Source organism: Dreissena polymorpha, chromosome 5 (assembly GCF_020536995.1).
Source record: "Dreissena polymorpha isolate Duluth1 chromosome 5, UMN_Dpol_1.0, whole genome shotgun sequence".
NCBI classification, from domain to species: domain Eukaryota; kingdom Metazoa; phylum Mollusca; class Bivalvia; order Myida; family Dreissenidae; genus Dreissena; species Dreissena polymorpha.
The window spans coordinates 2,692,836-2,705,702 of record NC_068359.1 but is presented as its reverse complement, the minus strand read 5'-3'; the positions used below and the strand labels follow the sequence as shown (position 1 = coordinate 2,705,702).

Here is a 12,867-nt window from a genome sequence, read left to right as displayed (position 1 = left end):
AGCTCACCTGATTGCTCAGGTGAGGTTTTAGGATTGGTCTTTTTCCACGTCCGTCCACATTTGGTTTGTAAACGCTCTAGAAGTCACATTTCTCAAGCTTTCTTTACCAAAGTTGCTGAAAGATCTCAGTCAAGTTTGATAATGAGCAATATCACATAATTAATGCCATAATTATTGCCCTTAGATTGTCCAAATTTGCATTATATTATACAAAATCCTTGTAAACACTCTAGAGGTCACAATTTTGTTTCAGATTTTATGAATCTTGGTCATAATATTTATTTTTGTAAACAAAGTTTGATGTTTGGTAAGGGGGGTCAACTCAATATATAGTTAACCAGGTCAAATCTTACAAAAACAAAAACACTCCATACGCCAGAGTTTTGGTTCAATAATGATGAAACTTGACCAGGATGTTTGTCTGGACAATTTCTAGGTCAAGTTTGACATTTGGTAAAGATTGAATGAACGGACTCATCTCAGGTGAGCGAACTAGGGCCATCTTGGCCCTCTTGTTGATTGAAGTATTGAGATCGGTCCCTTCAACTTTAAAAAGAAAAATAGATGAGCAGTCTGCACCCGCAAGGCGGTGCTCTTGTTTTCAATTTTTAGCCATTGGTTTTTTTAGTGAAATTATATTGTAAAGTTAGCCCTGACTGACAAACTAAAATGTCTTCTGCATAAAAAAGCACAATAGAATAATGGTACTTTATCATGACAGTTTGCCTCAGGTTTAATTTCTTAGCATCTTGCATGCTTTTTTCATTCCCTTACATCATGTTACTTTTTGAGGACTTGAATGTTTGGATCAAATTATGGTGTTTGTTAAAACTAATGAAAAAACATTTAGGAAAATATTTTTGGCAGGATTTCAATTAAAAAAGTCAAAGTAATTAACATAAATACATATTAAATAAAATGGAACATTTATAGTTTTTATAATATTGTATTTGTTGTTTTTGTTGATTTTATATTGCAGTTGACTCACAGAGTATTGACATAGAAGGTGAAATACCTAAGGAATTGATACGTCAGCTTGGGGAGTTGGGCCTCTTTGGACAACAGATACCACACGAGTATGGTAATCAAGATGCTCAACTTTTCTAAACTTAAATAAGGTTTTAATTCAAGGATTGTTTCAAGGTCAAATGTAAGCCCTATATTTGTATATCAACAAGTGCTAATATTAAAGATTTAGAGAAACCTGCATTAATTAAAAAATTGAGAAATATCAATTTGTTTTTCTCCCAACTTGTTGCACCTGATATTTTCTGACCCAAGAGGCTATTAGAAAAAGGCATGGGATGTTTATATGAACCATATGGCGCTGATATTTTCTGACACCAGAATGTTTATATGTTCTTCATGGTCCGGCGTTTTTCCAGGCGACCTGTTTGTATCTGCTACATGGTCACATATTTTTTTTAGGTGGCCTGTTTGAATGTGCTACATAGTAACATATGTTTCTTGGTGGCCTTTTTTGAATGTGCTACATAGTCACATATGTTTCTTGGTGGCCTGTTTGAATGTGCTGCATAGTCACATATGTTTCTTGGTGGCCTGTTTGTATGTGCTACATGGTCACATATGTTTCTTGGTGGTTTGTATTTTTGTGGTACATGGTCACATATGTTTCTAGGTGGCCTGTTTGTATGTGCTACATGGTCACATATGTTTCTTGGTGGCTGGTATTTTTGTGGTACATGGTCACATATGTTTCTAGGTGGCCTGTTTGTATGTGCTTCATGGTCACATATGTTTCTAGGCAGCCTGTTTGTATGTGCTACATGGTCACATATTTTTATTGGTGGCCTGTTTGCATGTGCTACATAGTCACATATGTTTCTTGGTGGCCTGTTTGTATGTGCTACATGGTCACATATGTTTATTGGTGGCCTGTTTGTATGTGCTACATGGTCACATATGTTTCTTGGTGGCCTGTTTGAATGTGCTACATGGTCTTATAGGTTTCTGGCAGCCTATTTGTATGTGCTACATGGTCACATATGTTTCTAGGTGGCCTGTTTGTATGTGCTACATGGTCACATATGTTTCTAGGCAGCCTGTTTGTAAGTGCTACATGGTCACATATGTTTCTAGGCAGCCTGTTTGTATGTGCTACATGGTCACATATGTTTCTAGGCAGCCTGTTTGTATGTGCTACATGGTCACATATGTTTCTCGGCAGCCTGTTTGTATGTGCTACATGGTCACATATGTTTCTAGGCAGCCTGTTTGTATGTGCTACATGGTTACATATGTTTCTTGGTGGCTTGTATGTATGTGCTACATAGTATTGTGTTGAAAGGTGGCCTGTATTTGTGTGCTACATGGTCACATATGTTTCTCGTGGCTTTTATGTATGTGCTACATGATCATGAACGTTTCTATGTGGCCTGTTTGTTTGTGCTACTAGGTCATATATGTTTTTGGGTGGCCTGTTTGTATGTGCTACATGGTCACATATGTTTCTTGGTGGCCTGTTTGTATGTGCTACATGGTCTTATAGGTTTCTGGCAGCCTATTTGTATGTGCTACATGGTCACATATGTTTCTAGGTGGCCTGTTTGTATGTGCTACATGGTCACATATGTTTCTAGGCAGCCTGTTTGTAAGTGCTACATGGTCACATATGTTTCTAGGCAGCCTGTTTGTATGTGCTACATGGTCACATATGTTTCTAGGCAGCCTGTTTGTATGTGCTACATGGTCACATATGTTTCTAGGCAGCCTGTTTGTATGTGCTACATGGTTACATATGTTTCTAGGCAGCCTGTTTGTATGTGCTACATGGTCACATATGTTTCAAGGCAGCCTGTTTGTATGTGCTTCATGGTTACATATGTTTCTAGGCAGCCTGTTTGTATGTGCTACATGGTCACATATGTTTCTAGGCAGCCTGTTTGTATGTGCTACATGGTCACATATGTTTCTAGGCAGCCTGTTTGTATGTGCTACATGGTTACATATGTTTCTTGGTGGCTTGTATGTATGTGCTACATAGTATTGTGTTGAAAGGTGGCCTGTATTTGTGTGCTACATGGTCACATATGTTTCTCGTGGCTTTTATGTATGTGCTACATGATCATGAACGTTTCTATGTGGCCTGTTTGTTTGTGCTACAAGGTCATATATGTTTTTGGGTGGCCTGTTTGTATGTGCTACATGGTCATATATGTTTCTGGGTGGCCTGTTTGTATGTGCTACATGGTCTTATAGGTTTCTGGCAGCCTGTTTGTATGTGCTACATGGTCACATATGTTTCTAGGCAGCCTGTTTGTATGTGCTACATGGTCACATATGTTTCTAGGCAGCCTGTTTGTATGTGCTACATGGTTACATATGTTTCTTGGTGGCTTGTATGTATGTGCTACATAGTATTGTGTTGAAAGGTGGCCTGTATTTGTGTGCTACATGGTCACATATGTTTCTCGTGGCTTTTATGTATGTGCTACATGATCATGAACGTTTCTATGTGGCCTGTTTGTTTGTGCTACAAGGTCATATATGTTTTTGGGTGGCCTGTTTGTATGTGCTACATGGTCATATATGTTTCTGGGTGGCCTGTTTGTATGTGCTACATGGTCTTATATGTTTCTGGGTGGCCTGTTTGTCTGTGCTACATGGTCATATATGTTTCTGGGTTGCCTGTTTGTATGTGCTACATGGTCTTATATGTTTCTGGGTGGCCTGTTTGTAAGTGCTACATGGTAATGTATGTTTCTAGGCAGCCTATATGTAAGTGCTACATGGTAATGTATGTTTCTAGGCAGCCTATATGTAAGTGCTACATGGTAATGTATGTTTCTAGGCAGCCTATATGTAAGTGTTTCATGGTCATGTATGTTTCAGGCGGCCTGGAGCTGGATGCTACTGGGTATGCAAGGATGGCAGAGGTGACTGCCATGGATGCTTCAGTAGCTGTTACGTTTGCTGGACACCAGGCCATAGGACTGAAGGTGGGGCAGGTTTTTGCTTCATCTGCTGCTGATACTTGAGTTTATATACTATATGGGTGTGGGATTGTATTGGATAACAAAATCTGTAGTTTGATATTTATTTTTGATTGAATTGGATATTTGAATATTTTATTGAATCTTGTTACTGTCTTTAAACTTTTTGCCGTATGAGACACTCATTATGAGCTAGCCTGAGCATATCTGGCGTCGATAGTCCTGTGGTGTGTTTTGTGAGTTGTCAAGTTTTACCTCTTCATTACTTCTAGAGTCCATATTTTTCGCCAAATCTTGATAGAAGTTGGTTAAGAATGTTTAGGCAGACAATATATCGGCCAGGTTTTGAATCCGAGTCATGTGCGTCCAAAGACTTGGCTGCCATATTTAACAAAAAATCTTGGGATCACTCTAGAAGCCACGTTAATGACAAAACATATGAAAGATGGTCAGATGTTTATTTTGACAATATCTAGACCATGGTTGAATCTTTATCACTTTCGTTCAAAACTTCGGTCACTAGGTCAAATCCATAAAAACTTTTTACCACATTTGTGACTCGATCTTGATGAAAATTATTTAGCATTTTTATCTTGACACTTTCTAGTCTTTCTTTGAATCTAGGTCATGTGTGTCCAAAGTCTATGTCCCTAGGTAAAATCTTTAAGAAAAAACCTGTTACCGATCTTGAGGCTGAGGCACTATAATGAATCAGTCTTGATGAAAGCTAGTCAGACTGTTTTGCCATCCACACAGAAATCACAGTATAGGCATTCTCAGTGGTTATCATTATAAGTAGAGACCTAAATATGGAGACCTAGAATATTTTTAGTCCTGGGATCCTGGGGTTTTGAATAAATTAGTATCACAGTTTATTTGAGAATTTTGATGTCTCTGAAATGTGTAAAGAATGGGGCCATTTAAAGATTTTTGGCAGGTTAAAAATTCCTTGTTTACTTCACCAATCTTGCTTGAGCACCTGTTTTAAAGAAGTATTTCTCAAATTAATTTTGAGCAACAATATATTCTGTCATAATTATTCATAAGCTGTATTTTTTTGTTTTAAGTAACACCTTTTATTTAATATCTGTATAATTAACAGGAAAGTGTATGTATGCAAGCATGGTTATGGTGCACTTGTTATTAAAGGTGTATAGGATCTCCAGTAAATATTCAAAGCATTTATTAAGTATAATTAAATTGAACAGGGCATTCTAATTGCTGGGACTCGTGAGCAGAAAGAGAAGTATCTGCCCAAGCTTGCCACAGGGGAGCAACTGGCAGCATTTTGTCTCACAGAACCCTCCAGGTAACATTACAAGGTGTTTTGTAGCCTTTATTATTAAGTATAGGGTATACTTGAATCACCATGTATGTCTGTCTGTCCGTAGATGCAGGCATGTCCGGGTAAGTCTCATACTGTTTATAAGATCAACAATAAAACTTGCATAAATTGTTCTTTATTTTTATTGTACTTCATTGTTTTTCCAAAGATGGCAACAAATATCAAAGTTGGATTAGTAATATTCAGTCATCAAAGAATTCAACAATTATATGAATAGTGGATTGTCAGGAACGCAATAAATGTTAACAAGATAGAAACTCCTAAGTTCAAATACTAATGTATTGCACAAAGCTAAGAGAGAAAAATGTTTCTTATGACAAAAACAATCAAAACCTATGAACAGTTTTAAAACTTAATTAAATACATATAATATAAAGACTTATTTATTGTTTTAAAAGTAACTACAAGTATAATGTATACTCGCTTGACACTGGAATTTGTTTGAAAGCATACATATAATCTTGTTAGCAAGGTTATATGACATGTATACCCTTGATAATAAGAGTGTGGTTGGTAACTTTGAAATTACAAACTAGCTAACTTAATTGTAAACATAGTAATATGGTATAGGTCTATTTTTAATACCTATCATGTCAACTTGTAAACCATATGCCGTATCGGTTGTTTGTTGTAAGTGGTGTAAGTTCTCACACCCCACTTTGCCATGCTGTGAGTGAGTTAAGAAGTTCATTGGCTTAATATGTGGCCCATTTTATTATTATCATAGTGAGTTAAGCAAAGTTCACTTGCTTAATATGTGGCCCATTTCATTATTATCATAGTGAGTTAAGAAGTTCATTGGCTTAATATGTGGCCCATTTCATTATTATGATAGTGAGTTAAGAAAAGTTCACTTGCTTAATATGTGGCCCATTTCATTATTATGATAGTGAGTTAAGAAAAGTTCACTCGCTAAATATGTGGCCCATTTCATTATTATCATAGTGAGTTAAGCAAAGTTCACTTGCTTAATATGTGGCCCATTTCATTATTATCATAGTGAGTTAAGCAAAGTTCACTTGCTTAATATGTGGCCCATTTCATTATTATCATAGTGAGTTAAGAAAAGTTCACTCGCTTAATATGTGGCCCATTTCATTATTATCATAGTGAGTTAAGAAAAGTTCACTTGCTTAATATGTGGCCCAATTCATTATTATCATAGTGAGTTAAGAAAAGTTCACTCGCTTAATATGTGGCCCATTTCATTATTATCATAGTGAGTTAAGAAAAGTTCACTTGCTTAATATGTGGCCCAATTCATTATTATCATAGTCAGTTAAGAAGTTCATTGGCTTAATATGTGGCCCATTTCATTATTATGATAGTGAGTTAAGAAAAGTTCACTTGCTTAATATGTGGCCCATTTCATTATTATCATAGTGAGTTAAGAAAAGTTCACTTGCTTAATATGTGGCCCATTTCATTATTATCATAGTGAGTTAAGAAAAGTTCACTCGCTTAATATGTGGCCCATTTCATTATTATCATAGTGAGTTAAGAAAAGTTCACTTGCTTAATATGTGGCCCAATTCATTATTATCATAGTGAGTTAAGAAAAGTTCACTCGCTTAATATGTGGCCCATTTCATTATTATCATAGTGAGTTAAGAAAAGTTCACTTGCTTAATATGTGGCCCATTTCATTATTATCATAGTGAGTTAAGAAGTTCACTTGCTTAATATGTGGCCCATTTCATTATTATGATAGTGAGTTAAGAAAAGTTCACTTGCTTAATATGTGGCCCATTTCATTATTATGATAGTGAGTTAAGAAAAGTTCACTTGCTTAATATGTGGCCCATTTCATTATTATCATAGTGAGTTAAGAAGTTCATTGGCTTAATATGTGGCCCATTTCATTATTATGATAGTGAGTTAAGAAAAGTTCACTTGCTTAATATGTGGCCCATTTCATTATTATGATAGTGAGTTAAGAAAAGTTCACTTGCTTAATATGTGGCCCATTTCATTATTATCATAGTGAGTTAAGAAAAGTTCACTTGCTTAATATGTGGCCCATTTCATTATTATCATAGTGAGTTAAGAAGTTCATTGGCTTAATATGTGGCCCATTTCATTATTATCATAGTGAGTTAAGAAAAGTTCATTGGCTTAATATGTGGCCCATTTCATTATTATGATAGTGAGTTAAGAAAAGTTCACTTGCTTAATATGTGGCCCATTTCATTATTATCATAGTGAGTTAAGAAGTTCATTGGCTTAATATGTGGCCCATTTCATTATTATCATAGTGAGTTAAGAAAAGTTCACTTGCTTAATATGTGGCCCAATTCATTATTATCATAGTGAGTTAAGAAGTTCATTGGCTTAATATGTGGCCCAATTCATTATTATCATAGTGAGTTAAGAAAAGTTCACTTGCTTAATATGTGGCCCAATTCATTATTATCATAGTGAGTTAAGAAAAGTTCACTTGCTTAATATGTGGCCCAATTCATTATTATCATAGTGAGTTAAGAAAAGTTCACTCGCTTAATATGTGGCCCATTTCATTATTATCATAGTGAGTTAAGAAAAGTTCACTTGCTTAATATGTGGCCCATTTCATTATTATCATAGTGAGTTAAGAAGTTCATTGGCTTAATATGTGGCCCATTTCATTATTATGATAGTGAGTTAAGAAAAGTTCACTTGCTTAATATGTGGCCCATTTCATTATTATCAAAGTGAGTTAAGAAAAGTTCACTTGCTTAATATGTGGCCCATTTCATTATTATCATAGTGAGTTAAGAAGTTCATTGGCTTAATATGTGGCCCATTTCATTATTATCATAGTGAGTTAAGAAAAGTTCACTTGCTTAATATGTGGCCCATTTCATTATTATCATAGTGAGTTAAGAAGTTCATTGGCTTAATATGTGGCCCAATTCATTATTATCATAGTGAGTTAAGAAAAGTTCACTCGCTTAATATGTGGCCCATTTCATTATTATCATAGTGAGTTAAGAAAAGTTCACTTGCTTAATATGTGGCCCAATTCATTATTATCATAGTGAGTTAAGAAAAGTTCACTCGCTTAATATGTGGCCCATTTCATTATTATCATAGTGAGTTAAGAAAAGTTCACTTGCTTAATATGTGGCCCAATTCATTATTATCATAGTGAGTTAAGAAAAGTTCACTTGCTTAATATGTGGCCCATTTCATTATTATCATAGTGAGTTAAGAAGTTCATTGGCTTAATATGTGGCCCATTTCATTATTATCATAGTGAGTTAAGAAAAGTTCACTTGCTTAATATGTGGCCCATTTCATTATTTTCATAGTGAGTTAAGAAAAGTTCACTCGCTTAATATGTGGCCCATTTCATTATTATCATAGTGAGTTAAGAAAAGTTCACTTGCTTAATATGTGGCCCATTTCATTATTATCATGGTGAGTTTAGAAAAGTGCACTTGCTTAATATGTGGCCCATTTTATTATTATCATAGTGAGTTAAGAAAAGTTCACTCGCTTAATATGTGGCCCATTTCATTATTATCATAGTGAGTTAAGAAAAGTTCACTTGCTTAATATGTGGCCCATTTCATTATTATCATGGTGAGTTTAGAAAAGTGCACTTGCTTAATATATGGCCCATTTCATTATTATCATAGTGAGTTAAGAAGTTCATTGGCTTAATATGTGGCCCAATTCATTATTATCATAGTGAGTTAAGAAAAGTTCACTCGCTTAATATGTGGCCCATTTCATTATTATCATAGTGAGTTAAGAAAAGTTCACTTGCTTAATATGTGGCCCAATTCATTATTATCATAGTGAGTTAAGAAAAGTTCACTCGCTTAATATGTGGCCCATTTCATTATTATCATAGTGAGTTAAGAAAAGTTCACTTGCTTAATATGTGGCCCAATTCATTATTATCATAGTGAGTTAAGAAGTTCACTTGCTTAATATGTGGCCCATTTCATTATTATCATAGTGAGTTAAGAAGTTCATTGGCTTAATATGTGGCCCAATTCATTATTATCATAGTGAGTTAAGAAGTTCATTGGCTTAATATGTGGCCCATTTCATTATTATCATAGTGAGTTAAGAAAAGTTCACTCGCTTAATATGTGGCCCATTTCATTATTATCATAGTGAGATAAGAAAAGTTCACTTGCTTAATATGTGGCCCATTTCATTATTATCATGGTGAGTTTAGAAAAGTGCACTTGCTTAATATGTGGCCCATTTTATTATTATCATAGTGAGTTAAGAAAAGTTCACTCGCTTAATATGTGGCCCATTTCATTATTATCATAGTGAGTTAAGAAAAGTTCACTTGCTTAATATGTGGCCCATTTCATTATTATCATAGTGAGTTAAGAAGTTCATTGGCTTAATATGTGGCCCATTTCATTATTATGATAGTGAGTTAAGAAAAGTTCACTTGCTTAATATGTGGCCCATTTCATTATTATCATAGTGAGTTAAGCAAAGTTCACTTGCTTAATATGTGGCCCATTTCATTATTATCATAGTGAGTTAAGCAAAGTTCACTCGCTTAATATGTGGCCCATTTCATTATTATCATAGTGAGTTAAGAAGTTCATTGGCTTAATATGTGGCCCATTTCATTATTATGATAGTGAGTTAAGAAAAGTTCACTTGCTTAATATGTGGCCCATTTCATTATTATCATAGTGAGTTAAGAAGTTCATTGGCTTAATATGTGGCCCATTTCATTATTATCATAGTGAGTTAAGCAAAGTTCACTCGCTTAATATGTGGCCCATTTCATTATTATCATAGTGAGTTAAGAAGTTCATTGGCTTAATATGTGGCCCATTTCATTATTATGATAGTGAGTTAAGAAAAGTTCACTTGCTTAATATGTGGCCCAATTCATTATTATCATAGTGAGTTAAGAAGTTCATTGGCTTAATATGTGGCCCATTTCATTATTATCATAGTGAGTTAAGAAAAGTTCACTTGCTTAATATGTGGCCCAATTCATTATTATCATAGTGAGTTAAGAAGTTCATTGGCTTAATATGTGGCCCATTTCATTATTATCATAGTGAGTTAAGAAAAGTTCACTTGCTTAATATGTGGCCCATTTCATTATTATCATAGTGAGTTAAGAAAAGTTCACTTGCTTAATATGTGGCCCATTTCATTATTATCATGGTGAGTTTAGAAAAGTGCACTTGCTTAATATGTGGCCCATTTTATTATTATCATAGTGAGTTAAGAAAAGTTCACTCGCTTAATATGTGGCCCATTTCATTATTATCATAGTGAGTTAAGAAAAGTTCACTTGCTTAATATGTGGCCCATTTCATTATTATCATAGTGAGTTAAGAAGTTCATTGGCTTAATATGTGGCCCATTTCATTATTACGATAGTGAGTTAAGAAAAGTTCACTTGCTTAATATGTGGCCCATTTCATTATTATCATAGTGAGTTAAGCAAAGTTCACTTGCTTAATATGTGGCCCATTTCATTATTATCATAGTGAGTTAAGCAAAGTTCACTCGCTTAATATGTGGCCCATTTCATTATTATCATAGTGAGTTAAGAAGTTAATTGGCTTAATATGTGGCCCATTTCATTATTATGATAGTGAGTTAAGAAAAGTTCACTTGCTTAATATGTGGCCCATTTCATTATTATCATAGTGAGTTAAGCAAAGTTCACTCGCTTAATATGTGGCCCATTTCATTATTATCATAGTAAGTTAAGAAGTTAATTGGCTTAATATGTGGCCCATTTCATTATTATGATAGTGAGTTAAGAAAAGTTCACTTGCTTAATATGTGGCCCATTTCATTATTATCATAGTGAGTTAAGAAAAGTTCACTCGCTTAATATGTGGTCCAGTTCATTATTATCATAGTGAGTTAAGAAAAGTTCACAGACTTAATATGTAGCCCAGGCCACTATCACAGGGAGTTAAGACAAGCTCACAGACTTAATATGTGGCCAAGACCACTATCACAGGGAGTTAAGAAAAGTTCACAGACTTAATATGTGGCCTAGACAATAATATCACAGTGAACTTAGACAAGTTCACAGACTTAATATGTGGTCCAGACCCTTTGTTACAACACTGAGTTATAAAAAAGCATTTCTTACAGTTGATGTGTTAAGTATGGTTTTGGGACAGATCACAGTATTTGCTCTGAGTACTGGTCTTTGGTTGAACCCTGTTCTATGAAGCAATGACATCAACATATGTTTGCAGGGCTTAACACTAACTTTTTTTCAACTAGCCCGTTAGGGCTAGTAAATGCAGAACCTACTAGCCCTGACCAATCTTTCATGTGCCCTGACCCAAGTATTATAAAAACCTTAATATTTATCATTCAACTTGTATTTTCTTGTGCTTGGAGATGCGCAATTATGATTAAATCATTCTTATTAGCTTGCCTTACTAATGCTATTGAATTCAATATTCATCTATTTAAGACATCTATTTGTAATCTTCACACCATTTCTGGAGAAATTTTCTTGTTTTTTTATTTCCTCATACTTTCTCCTACTTTCCTCCTTCCCTTTTCTTTTCGTATCCGAGGAACCCCCATCCCCACCCGTAAAGCCAAACTTAAACAACGTTAAAACCTTTTTTACATAGATTGCCGGGTTACCGTCTTACAAGAAATGGTAAGTGAATCTTAGCAAAATAACGTGTTACGGTAGTTGTTACAATTGTACAGGGTTAACTCTCTACTAAAAGCCGGGATCGACCATTAATATTAGTTTTGCTAATTGAATTGCGTAAAAAATATTGTCAAAACACTTCTAATCTAAATAAAGTCTCTATCTTCCTCTAAATGGATTTATTTATCGTCTAAAGGATGGAATAACTTTTCCATAATGACAACAAATAAAAATTATTTTAAATTGATAAATAACTATTAATTTTATAGTTACTTTGTGTTAATGTTGAGTTTTATGCCTTCATCATTCCGGACGATCCTGGGCGATCCCGGCTTTTAGTTTCAAATGTATTTTCATTGAGAAAACACGTCACTTCGAGGAAACCAATCAAAAACCGTGTCTAGCGGCATTCCGTTTAAAAATAGGTACTGACGTGTTTTACCAGGAAAACTGCCGGGGATTTTCTGAATTGTCGGCCTCTTTTTGATTGCAATCAGGGGGTTCCGAATCTATTTCGAGATACGATCCGTTTGTTGTCTCCAAACTCACTCTGGGATTTAATTGTCATAGAGTCCTGAACTAATTAAAATTGGGGAAAAAATGAGTGGCAAACTTTTAAAAGTTGGGAAAAAAGTCGCAAACTTTTTAAAGTGTGAAATGTTGAGCCACAAACATTTCCAAATTGTGTAAAAATGACCACTCTTGTATAAGAAAGAGAGGCCTTTACAAAACGTGTGTTCTCCTTTCCTAGTGGTAGCGATGCTGCCTCCATCCAAACTAGAGCCACCTTGTCCGAAGATGGCAAGACATTCCACTTGAACGGTGGCAAGATTTGGATCACCAATGGTGGAATAGCTGATGTGTTCACAGTGTTTGCAAAAACAGAGGTCACTGATGAACAGGTATGGTTTTGTGTTGCAAAATGATAATGTGGTGTTGGTCTTTTATTGTTGCTG

The 12,867-nt window shown here is 34.9% G+C and overlaps 1 protein-coding gene across 1 annotated transcript in view; it reads left to right on the top strand.

The window, feature by feature from the left end:
* Window positions 1-12,867, top strand: part of LOC127832270 (complex I assembly factor ACAD9, mitochondrial-like) — a 53,292-nt gene that overhangs the window by 16,223 nt on the left and 24,202 nt on the right. The window contains exons 3-6 of the mRNA XM_052357655.1: window positions 980-1,081; window positions 3,853-3,959; window positions 5,162-5,262; window positions 12,663-12,813. Coding sequence (XP_052213615.1) covers window positions 980-1,081; window positions 3,853-3,959; window positions 5,162-5,262; window positions 12,663-12,813 — 461 coding nt within the window. The remainder of the gene's footprint in view (window positions 1-979; window positions 1,082-3,852; window positions 3,960-5,161; window positions 5,263-12,662; window positions 12,814-12,867) is intronic.